The sequence below is a fragment of the Vipera berus genome, assembly GCF_964194415.1.
Source record: "Vipera berus genome assembly, chromosome: Z".
NCBI classification, from domain to species: Eukaryota; Metazoa; Chordata; class Lepidosauria; order Squamata; family Viperidae; genus Vipera; species Vipera berus.
Genome location: NC_138205.1, coordinates 129,070,600 through 129,082,388, shown reverse-complemented (window position 1 = coordinate 129,082,388; position 11,789 = coordinate 129,070,600). Strand labels below are relative to the sequence as shown.

The window sequence follows — 11,789 nt, the reverse complement described above, 5'->3', positions numbered from 1 at the left end:
CAACCCGTGCAGCTGCATTCTGCACCAGCTGAAGCCTCCGGGTGGTCTTTAAGGGCAGCCCCATGTAGAGAGCATTACAGTAATCAATACGGGAGGTAACGAGTGCGTGGGTGACTGTACGTAGGGCATCTTGGTCCAAAAAGGGGCGCAATTGGTATATAAGTTGCTAAGATTGGAAAAAAATATTGCTATTGCTTTGCTCTAAAAATTTGGAAAAAAATTTTTTTTTCCTTAAAGAACTATCCCAAAGGCATTCTGCTTTGATTTCCCATTCAAAGGTCGCAATGGAGGCTGATGAAGCTGTCAACGAAAACCTAAAAATGCAGTTTAAGGCTCTCCAGGAGCAGCAGCAGAAAAGGATGCAAAATCTGATGGAGAAGAAAAAGGAGAGTCAACACAGCCTAAAACAGAACAACAAAGAGAATCAAGACAAGGCCTTTGGAACTGCAGATGCCCTCAACTTACCATTCTTGGCACCCGAGACGTCCGATTCAGACATTGGGACAAAGTAAGGTGGCAACCTGGTTGAATTCACAGAACTATGATGATTTCTGAGGGGAAACCAGCATTTAATTCTGGTTTCCAGCCCCCCCAAAATGCTGCATTCACTTAATGACTGCCGCAATGTCGTTAAAATCACATGAGCGCTTTGGCTTATGACCTTCCTAATGGAAAGTCTAGATTCCATTATGGTGGTAAGTCAAAAGTCTACAAGTATTCCCCAACTTACAACGGTTTCCGTAGTGACCCTTCAAAGTTACAACAGTAACTTAGGAATGCTTTTCACACTTATGACTGTTGCAGCCTCCCTGTGATCAACTGACTCATATTTATGACGGTTGCAGTGCCCCGAGGTCACGCGGTCCACTTTTGTGACCTTCTTACTAGCGAAGTCAGTGGGGAATCCAGATCCACTTTACAACCATGTTCTTAACAACTGCAGCAATTCACCGAACAACTGTGTCACGATAGGTCATAAAGTGAGCCGAAACCCACAACAACTGTCTCCCTTAGCAACACAAGTTTTGGGCTCAGTTGTGATCGTAAGTCAAGGACTAACAGGAGGGAGAAAAATGCACAATTCTGCACTGCCCAAATTTCTTCACTTTTTTTTTCCTCCATCCCCCCCCCCCCAGCCCAGATCCCAGGCCCTTCCACTCTGGGGCTGGATTGCAACCACAGACTAGATCAAGCTGCCTGTTTCTTTTCTAGATTGCTGGAAACTGAAAATGAGCAGCTGCAACACCAACTCCGGGAGTTGGTGGATGAGAACGGCCGGCTGTACAAGCTCTTGAAGGAAAGAGATTTGGAATTAAAGCAGCTTCATAAGAAAATTGAGGAGGAACGGCAGGCTCTACTGGGTGAACACAAGGCTGAATTAAATCAGCCCTTTTTTCCTGATCGCTTCTGCAATTCCTTTTCCCCCGAAGATAGTGGTCCAAACCACCAAGCATTCCAGAATGATTTTTTAAATTTATTTATTGCAAAGAACCTATTAGGGAATGGTTTTAGAAACTCCATCAAAGTGTAGATTGGTCCAGCAAAATGCTAGATTTGTGGTACGAAGGAGAGCAATTATTGCACAAGGTGGGAAACTGAGCCGGTTTAGTATAATGGTTAAAGGTGTTAAAGGCCTGGAAACAAGGTGATGGTGAGTTCTAGTTCTGCACCAGCTGACTGGGTAACTTTGGACCAATCACCAAAAGACATTGATTCTAGTTCCACCTTAAGCATGAAAGCCAGCTAGGTGACTTTGGGCCAATTACCAGGAGAAGGTGAATTCTAGTTCTACCTTTGGTATGAAAGCCAGCTAGGTGACTTTGGGCCAAACACCAGGAGATGGTGAATTCTAGTTCCACGTTTGGCATGAAAGCCAGCTAGGTGGCTGGGCCAATCACCAGGAGAAGGTGAGTTCTAGTCCCACATTTGGTATGAAAGCCAGTTTGGTGACTTTGAGCCAAACACCAGGAGATGGAGAGTTCTAGTCCTGTCTTAAGTACCAGCTGGGTTACCTTGGGTCAATCACCAGGAGATGATGACTTCTAGGCCAGTCTTAGGTATGAAAGCCGTCTGGGTGGCTTTGGGTAAATTACCAGGAGATGGTGAGTTCTAGTCCCATCTTAGGCATGAAAGTTGGCTGGGTGACTTGGGCCAGTCACTGGGAAATTGTGAATTCTAGTCCCACCTTAGGCATGATGCCTGGCTGGGTGACTTAGGGTCAATCCCTCTCATCTCAACCCACTTCTCAGGATTGTTGTGCAAAAAATAGGATGAGAAATATTATATATGTTTGCTGTCATGAGTTACTTTAAAAAGTAGTACAGGTGGGACAAAACTAATAAATAATGTATAAATTGCATTCTCCTCCTCTCCACAAACCCCACTGCCTTCTAGCCCTCATGATGTTCCCTAGCTGGGTCATGAAACATCTGCAAGAAAACAACCAAACTCAGGAATCACCAAGAACCCCTCGGTTCAACCCTGAACTACAAATATATCTCTGGGGGAAACCATTTCCTTCTTTTCAGCTTTCCTTTCCCTTTTTTAAATTTTTTTTTAGGGACAACTGGTTTGTCAGGGGATGTTGCAGCGACTAAAATTGTGGAACTGGCTAAACAAAACCGGCACATAACAGCTGAGATGGAAAGGGAGAAAACCAGAACGAAACAGCTGAACAACCGTATCAAACAGCTAGAAAAAGACGTAAGGCTTCATTTTGTTAGCACAGGTGTTTGATAAATGTCATGGCTTAAGGCTAGGTGACTTTAGGCCAATCACCAGGAGACTGGGTGTTCTAGTCTCCTTTAGGCATGAAAGCCAGCTGGGTTATTTTAGGCCAATCACCAGGAGACTGTGAGTTCTAGTTCTGCATTAGGCATGAAAGCCAGCTGGATGGAGTCACTGAAGCAGTAGGCGTGAGCTTAAATGGACTCCAGAAGATGGTAGAGAAGGCCTGGAGGAACGTTGTCCATGGGTTTTGCCAAACAAACTTGCCACAGTTTGTTGTGATCCACACAATCAAATGATTTAGCATAGTCAATGAAGCAGAAGCAGATGTTTTTCTGGAACTCCCTAGCTTTCTCCATGATCCAGCAAATGTTGGCAATTTGATCTCTAGTTCCTCTGCCTCTTCGAAATCCTGCCTGTACTTCTGGTAGTTCTTGATCCACATACTGCTGGAGTCTAGCTTGTAGTTTCAGAAAAATAAATAAATAAAATAAAACACAAAGGCGAAGGGAATAAAACGGAAATGTTAAAAAGTGACAAAAATGCACCTATTTGTTCATGTATTTATTTTTTAATCAAATTTATTTAGCACTCATCTCCGGCTCTAAGTATTAATATGTTTTATTTATCTCTGTTTTTCTCTATCTCTATCTCTATCTATCTATCTATCTGTCTATCTATCTATCTATCTATCTATCATCTATCTATCTTTCTAATCTGCCATTATTTTTATAAATAATTCAAGGTGACAAACATATCCTTTCTCCTATTTTCCCCACAATAACCTTGTAAAGTTGGCTGGATTAAGAGAGAGTGGCAGGTCCACCCAGCCAGCTTTGATGCCTAGACAGGACTAGAACTCACTGTCTCCTGTTTTCTAGCCCAGATTAGATTAAATTAAGGAAATAACATCAATACTTAAAAATCTCTAAAATATTAGCAGCCAATATTGGAAAAAACACCTTAATATATATTCTTAATTTAATTTTAATCTAACCAATAAAAACCTTCTAACTATCAGCAAATCATAACCATATAGTTGGCAATGCACAGTGTTTTTACTTCCTCACATCATTACCCAGTAAAAAATTTAATACAGGTAGTCCTTGGCTTATGACCACAACTGAGCCCCAAATTTCTGATGCTAAGCAGGACAGTTGTTAAGTGAGTTTTGCCCCATTTTATGACCTTTTTTGCCACAGCTGTTATGTGAATCACTGCAGTTGTTAAATTAGCAACAGGGTTGTTAAGTGAATCTGATTTTGCTTGTCAGAAAGTCCCAAAAGGGGATTACGTGACCCCGAGACACTGTGACTGTCATAAAGACAAGTCAGTTGCCCGGCATCTGAATTTTGATCACATGATCCTGGGAATGCTATAATGGTCGTAAGTGGTGAAAAACAGTCATAAGTTCTTTTTTCAACGCCGTTGTGACTTCGAACAGTCACTAAATGAATGGTTATAAATAAGGTTCCATTTTTGATTTTGCTCACCTTCACAAGTTGTGGGTGCTCCATCATTGGAGACTTTTAAGAAAAGATCGGATTGCCATTTTTCTGGAATGGTCTAGGGCACAGGTCTGTAACCCGCGGCTCCGGAGCCGCATGCGGCTCTTTCAGCCGTCTCCTGCGGCTCCCAGTCCTCTGCTATGTGCAGTCCAAAAAAAAAAGTGGGACTAAAAAAGTTCAACCAATCAATTCAAATATGCAGGGTAGGTGCATATCTCGCCTTGGCTCCACTCTTCAGTCAAACCCTGTTCTGGGCATGTACGCGCATGCGCACACATTTTTTTGCGGCTCCCAGTTTTTCCTTTTGTGAGGGAACCGGTTCCGAGTGGCTCTTTCACTGTTTCAGGTTGCCGACCCCTGGTATAGGGTTTCCCGTTTGAGCCAGAGGGGTTGGACTAGATGGCCTCCAAGGTCCCAGCTCTGTTGTTCGGTAGTCTATATGTCTTCATTTTGTACAAAACTATACCTGTCTGGTTTTTCCAGCTACAGATATCCACTGTTAAGTTGCAATCTCACGGTGACAGCCCAGCTTTCCGTAAAAAGGGAGACACCACTATGGTAAGAGTTAAACTCCATAAAATTGTTCTTTTAAGATACATTATCTCAATTTACAGTAGCTTCTCTGGTTTGCAGTATCCTGCTCTGTTTATCTTTTTTGACAACAGCCAAGGAATTCATGGTGACTGTGTTTAATTAATTGAATTGTTACATTCTTTTTTTTATCAGTATGAAACAGTGAGGGAAGTTTGCGAAGGCAAACCATTTTTCCCCCAATACAAATGTTACTAAACGTTTTGACAAAGAATGTCAAAACTAACACAAAGAACCTTAAAACTGGCACAAAGTAAGAAAGAGCAAACAGAGGCAAAGAAAAATAAAGGAAGAAAGGAGAAAGAGAAGAAAAAAAGTACAGAAAGAGAGCAAAAGAATAGAAGCAAGAAGCTTGAATCTCTTCTCCAGAAAATATGCACATTTAATTAGAATTAAAATTCTTTATTGGTCAAATGTGGTTGGACACAGAAGGAATTTAATAAATATTAATGTTAATTAAAATATTATTTAATTTAATAATATTAATTCTCCAGAAAATATGCACATTTAATTAGAATTAGAATATTGGCCAAATGTGGTTGGACACACAAGGAATTTAGTAAATATTAAATATTATTTAATTTAATAATATTAATTAATTCTCCAGCAAATATGCAGATTTAATAATTAGAATTAGAATTCCTTATTGGCCAAATGTGGTTGGACAAATAAGGAATTTAATAAATATTACTGTTAATCAAAATATTTAATTTAATAATACTAATTAACTATTAAATATTATTTATTAAATAACTGTTGATTAGTTAATATTAATTTAATAAATATCAACCTGTAATACATAGTCCTCAACTTATGAACCACAACGGAGCCCAGAATTGCTATTGCTAAGACACTTCTTAAGCAAGTTGTGCCCCCTTTTATGACTTTTTGGCCATAGTTGTTAAGCCAAACACTGCAGTTGTTAAATGAATTATGCAGTCTTTTAAGCCCATCTGGCTTCCTCCATTGGCTTTGCTTCTCAGAAGCTAGTAAAGTCATAAGTCGTACAGAAACTCAGTTTTTCAGTGCCGTTTACCTCAGAATGGTGGGTGTGGCCTGCATGTGACACATCCTGCCCGCAGGACAATAGTTTGACACCCCTGTTGTAACTCAAGGGCTACTTGTCGATTTACAATGTTATCAAGGTTGAAGGTTGCTAAACAAACTCTCTGCCTGGCCAGCTTGCCCTGACTGATGAAACTGCTTGGATAAGCAGCAAAAATAACAGGGGGGGAAAATTAGTCCAGTTGTCATGATTCAACCTTCAAACATCTGTCCAGTTCCATTATAAGGATTAAAGCATCCAATAATAGGTGATCAGAGGCACAGAAAAGAGCATTGTATTAAAAGCATAATAAAAAGGTAAAACATTAGCAACCGGAAAAGACCTCATGAGCCCCGTAGAGTCGTTACGAAAAGATAACATTTCAGCCAAGTTGAAACTTCTTAACACACACAGCTGAAAAAGAAAACTTTCTGTAATCCCCCTTCAGAAAATTCTTCTCTTGCAGTTAGTTACAGCCGGTCCGTTGCTAAGGGAAAACTTCAACTGTTCGTTCTTACAAGGTTATACTCAAAACGTGAGCTAAATTAAAGAAAGTAAATCCATGTCCGTTTACTGGTGCAACAGTACTGCAAAACCCCTAGTTGTCAAGGTATTGATTTAACAGCTAACCAGCTTATGTAATGTAAGATTTAAGATGTAATGATGGGAATGACTTTAGCAGGGTCTGTGTCCCTTTAAGAGCCTTTGTATAAAGCAGGCATGTCAAATTCATGACGTCAGGTGACGTATCGGCGGGCCAGCAGTTTGACATGCCTGTTATAAAGGGAAGGCTCTACTGCTGTGTTCTCTCTTTTCCGTTACCTGCTTTAACTGGTGCTTATTGGATCCTGCTGTATTAGCACATGTATGTATTTTGTTCCTGGTGTAGGATATTGTAGAAAGTGTAAGATAAACCACCGTTTAATATAGACCACTGTTTACTGTGTTTACTCCTGGATTATCTCACGCAATAAGACTGTGCACGCTCTGACAGTAGTCCAGCTATTACAGAGTCCTCCTACGTGGCCCTCAGTGGCCATCCCGATTATGTGAAAATGTGGGGTCCTTGGTGGTCTCGTTTTCTTGCAGATGTTTCGTGACCCAACTGGGTAACTTCATCAGTGCTAGAAGGGAGGTGGGTTTGGAGAAAGGAGGAGGAGAAGGAGAAGGAGAAGGGAGGAGGAGGAAAAGGAGGGGAGGTCCTTGGTAATCTCTGAATTTGCAGATGTTTCATGGTCTCCAAGGGGCGCCGTGCATGTCAATCCGGAGCTCGGTTCTCGGCTCCAGAGGCCTTTCCTGAAGGCCTCTGACAGCAAAATGGAGGCCAGGGGTGATGCACATGCGTGAGTGGCAGCAAGCAACTACAGGAGAAGTGGGTCGGCGAGGCAAGACAGCTGTCAGGGCATGGGAGGCCTGGCTGCAACGATAAGTGGGTGCAGGGCACATGGGGAAGCTCCACCCCCATCCCCGCCCTAGCTTGATTTTTAGGCATGCACCTCACCCCAAAACTAGGGCTTATTTTTGGCGTAGGCCTTATATTAGGCCCACCCCCCCAAAAAAATCAAGCTAGGGTTTATTTTCAGGGTAGGTCTTATTTTAAGGAAAACAAGGCAGAAGGGAAGAGAGTTTACCGAGAGAAGAAGGAGGAGGAGGAGGAGGAGGAGGAGGAGGAGGAGGAGGAGGAGGAGGAGGAGGAGGAGGAGGAGGAGGACTGTGAAGTTCTTGTTGCTCTCTGAGCTGGGTGGTTTTCTGGCAGTCGTTTCATGACACAACTAGGCAACATCATCAGTGCTGGAAGGGAGAGGAGGAGGAGGAGGAGGAGGAGGAGGAGGAGGAGGAGGAGGAGGAGGAGGAGGAGGAGGAGGAGGACTATTGAGTCCCTGGGTGCTCTCTGAACCTAGCCGCAAGAGAGAGCAAAGAGAGGCAAAACATGCAGTAAAAATAATTCAGAGGGGAAGGGAAAGCTTGTGCTGTTTCTTCAATTACCACTAGAGGGAGTGTCAAGAAGGACCTGGCAGGAGCCAGGTTTTTCTGAAAGAGGTATTGTGTACAAGATCTGAACTGGCAATCTGGTACCCTCTGGATAACAACTCCCACAAGCCCCAGGAAACCAGTGGAAGAATATTTTATAGATACTGTAGTCCAGACCATGATGGGTGGTTTTCTTACGGACGTTTCATTACCCAACTAGGTAACGCAATCAGTGTGAAATGGATTTCTTTAGCCATTTGGGTGATGTGATGTCACTCTTTAGCCTCTCTTGGTTTCCTTGAAAATTGTGCCAGTTAACTGAAGTGCATCTTTTGCTTTTCCCGGGGGTCTCTGTTCTTCTCCGACAATGCGACGACAATTGTCTGAAAGAGCCCAGAAGTGAAAGCTTTACATGAAAAATTGTCTGCCGTGAATCTCAAAGCATCTGAATATCGCAACCAGCTTCAGTCCACAAAACAGGAACTTAAGATGACACAAAAGGTAGGGGTGTGTGTCTGTGTATGTTTGTGCATGCATATGTGCCTGTGTGAGATGTGGGCAACAGTGGCTGAGGAGGCAGGATAATTTTCATACCCCATTACCTTGTTAACTTTTTAACATTGTATTAACATTTCAAATTTGCTCGGCCCCAGAAGGAGATTAAATACAAGTAATCAACTTGGGACCAGAAACATATTGCTAAGTGAGTCCGCAGTGGTTAACAAATCCCTGCAGTTGTTAAATGAATCCTGTGGTCATTAAGTGAATCCAGCTTCCCCCATTGACTTTGCTTGTCAGAAGCTGTCTGCAAAGGTCACAAATCGGGATCACCTGACTCTGTCAATGCCATAAGTTCAGGTTGTCCTTGTCTTATGACCGTAACTGAGCACAGATTCACAGTCATCCGCCGTTCCAGTTAAGCAGGTGACCATGCCTGAGTTTATGACTTTTTTTTCTGGCTGTCATTAAGTGAACACAGCATTCATTAAGCAAATTATTTTTACCCAAAGGCTGTTTTTTATGTGCTGGAAATAGAAGTAAATGTCGGGAAAAATGCCAAAACAGTGCAGTCATGTGACCATTGGATGCTGCAAATAGCCACGAATACAAGCTAGTTGCCAATAGCCCAAATGTGTTCAAAAATACAGGTAGTTCTCGACTTACGACCACAAATGAGCCCAAAATCGATGTGGCTAAGTGAGTTTTGCCCCATTTTACCATTTTTCTTGCCACAGTTGTTAAGATGCAGTCATTAAGTGAGTAACATGGTTGTTAAGTGACACTGGCATCCCCATTGACTTTGCTTGTTCAGAAGACCGCAAAAGGGGAATCACGTGACCCCAGGACACTGCCACCATCATAAATATGAGCCAGTTGCCAAGCGTTCGAGTTCTGATCACGTGACCATGGGGATGCTGCAACGGTCATAAGTGTGAAAAACAGTCCTAGGTCACCTTTTTCAGTGCCATTGTAACTTTGAATGGTCACTAAATGAACCGTTATAAGTCAAGGACTGCCTGTATTGAGGGTGTCAAGAGTTTCAAAATCTGGTCAAAAGTACCTTTTGGAAAGATCTGTCATAGCTTCAAATGGTCGCTAAGTGAGCAGTAGTTAAGCAAGGACTTCCTGAACAGGCACCTAAATCACAATTACATAAGAGGGACTTCGCTACAACCAGTCGTAAGTTATTTTTTCCCCCCAGCATTTTAACTTCAAACCGTTGTTAAATGAATGGTTATAAGTCGAGAATTAGCTGTATATACGTGCATCACAACCGTTCATTGCACAGAAGGGAGGAGACAGCATCTCTTGTCATGGCGGCTCTCCCCGAGAATGTCTACAACCATTTTATCATTTTGTGAGGTAACCGTTCCCTTCACATAATAAAATACTGAACGGAAAACAGACACATAAACCGCAAGAAAATGATTGGGGAGCTCAAATTTAATCAGGACTCATTTTATGTCCTAATTTATGTAAAGATAGATCTGATCATGCATAATCCTCGACTTACGATGGTAATTGAGCCCAGAATTATAGTTGTAAGCTGCATCAGTCGTTAAGTGGATCACCACAGGACCATGCCCGATTTTTCAACCTTTTGCCATGGGCGTAAAGTGAACATGACATTAATTAAACATTGTGGTTGTTAAGTGAAGCCATTGTCTGCAGTGGGTTTTTGTGGTGGTTTTTTTTTTGCCAGAAATCGGAAATACAAATAGTCCTCGGCTTATGGCCACAACTGAGACCATTATTTCTGTTACTAAGTGAGACAGTTGTTTAGTGAATTTTGCCCCATTTTATGACCTTTCTTGCCACAGGTGTAAAGTGAATCACTGCAGTTGTTAAGTTAGTAACACGGTTGTTAAGCGAATCTGACTTCCCCACTGTCAGAAGGTCACAAATAGTGATCACAAGACCCTGGGACACTGTAACCGTCATAAGTACAGGCCAGTTGCCAAGCGTCTGAATTAATCACATGACCATGGGGATGGTTGCAATGGTTATACAAAAAATGGTCCTTAAGCCAGTTTTTTTCAGTGCTGTCACTAAATGAATTGTTGCAAGTTGGAGACTTAGAAATAAATAAATTTAATAAATAAATTTATATATAAGTCAATAAAAATAAATAAAAATGTAAATTGTGATCACTGTGAGTGCGGGATGTTACCAATGCCAAAAATGTGATCAGGTGATTGGGGGTGGACATCCGTCAGAAATCTGGGATGCAAATAGCCCTGGTGAGGGGCATTGCAATTTTGAATGGTCGCTAAGCGAGCAGTCATAAGCCGAGGACTTCCTGTATTTGCTGGGCTAAAGGACTTTCATGCAAAGCATTTTCAGCCCTGATTTTGACCCGTTTTTGCTTTTCGCTTTCAGCTTCTAACCAGCGAAGTGGGCGTAGACGTCAATATCCAAAATCTTTTGTCCAACCCTGGCAGCTGGCGAGGACGGGCTCAGCAGATCCTTGTCCTGCAAGGCAGAGTGAGTCAACCTTCCCCATTTCAAGTGTATTACGCTTCACAAGTTCGGCCAGCGACTGTTGGCTTAAACCAGCATTGCGCAACTATTGCAGCGACGACGGCGACTTTAGACCATCCCTTCTATCCTGGCCTGCCCACCCTTTTTGCCTTGGACATATATACTTATCATCTGCCTGCCTACCCTCCCCCCTCTCCCCTTGGATTTTGGACATACCTGGGTACCGGCCACTGTGGGAGAGTGGCTTGACTTTTCCATTTGCAGCCCCATAGAGGTGGGAGCTCTATGGGGTTTGCCTACCCAGAGGATATCTGGTCCACCCCCAGGAACAGAGTCGCAACCCGTCGTGAGAGGGCGGGGGGCGGCCTGTCTCTGGGGGCACCCAACTGAGTGGCAGTGAAGTTGGGTGGGGACCCAGATATCTGTCTCCATGTTCGATCCTCCCATGGACAATTAATGGGATGCCTATCCTGGACTTCCTAGACTCATGCGACAATACACTAGCACGGACTTGTACGCCCTCAGGGGTGCCCCCCTCTCCTGGGTGCGACCCGCCTCCTTAAACACTCTTAACCTCGATGACGGGCCCGAGTTTTGGGACCCTGAGAGATGGCTGGGCAGGGGCAGGGGCCGTCAACACAAATTTAATAGAAGGCCTCTGATTACTTTTTTATCAAAAAATGTTATGGGGTTAGGGAGAGGGGTGGGAGATAGGGGTTGTCTGGCTATGGGGGGTGGCCAATCAACCATGGCTCAGGCCAGACTTGGGTCCGACCGCTCGGGGGGAGAACGGGGTGTGGTTGTCTCCGGGGCTCATGAGCGGGTCGTGGGATTACCGATTCCCACGACGGGGAATGGCAGCAGGTGGATAGACAGAGGGCCGTATCGTTACCGGGAGGGCCGTCTCCGCTATTTGCAAGCGGTGAGGCACTCCGACCCTCTGCCTCTTCCCCGAGGCTCCGGGA

At 43.4% G+C, this 11,789-nt stretch overlaps 1 protein-coding gene across 1 annotated transcript in view; it reads left to right on the top strand.

The window, feature by feature from the left end:
* Positions 1–284: 284 nt before the first annotated feature.
* Positions 285–11,789, top strand: part of CCDC13 (coiled-coil domain containing 13) — a gene marked incomplete at its 5' end in the record, with an annotated part of 32,603 nt that continues 21,098 nt past the window's right edge. Inside the window, 6 exons of the mRNA XM_081345264.1 lie at positions 285–508; positions 1,213–1,361; positions 2,561–2,703; positions 4,719–4,793; positions 8,233–8,343; positions 10,723–10,827. Of these exons, the coding sequence (XP_081201390.1) occupies positions 285–508; positions 1,213–1,361; positions 2,561–2,703; positions 4,719–4,793; positions 8,233–8,343; positions 10,723–10,827 (807 nt within the window). The remainder of the gene's footprint in view (positions 509–1,212; positions 1,362–2,560; positions 2,704–4,718; positions 4,794–8,232; positions 8,344–10,722; positions 10,828–11,789) is intronic.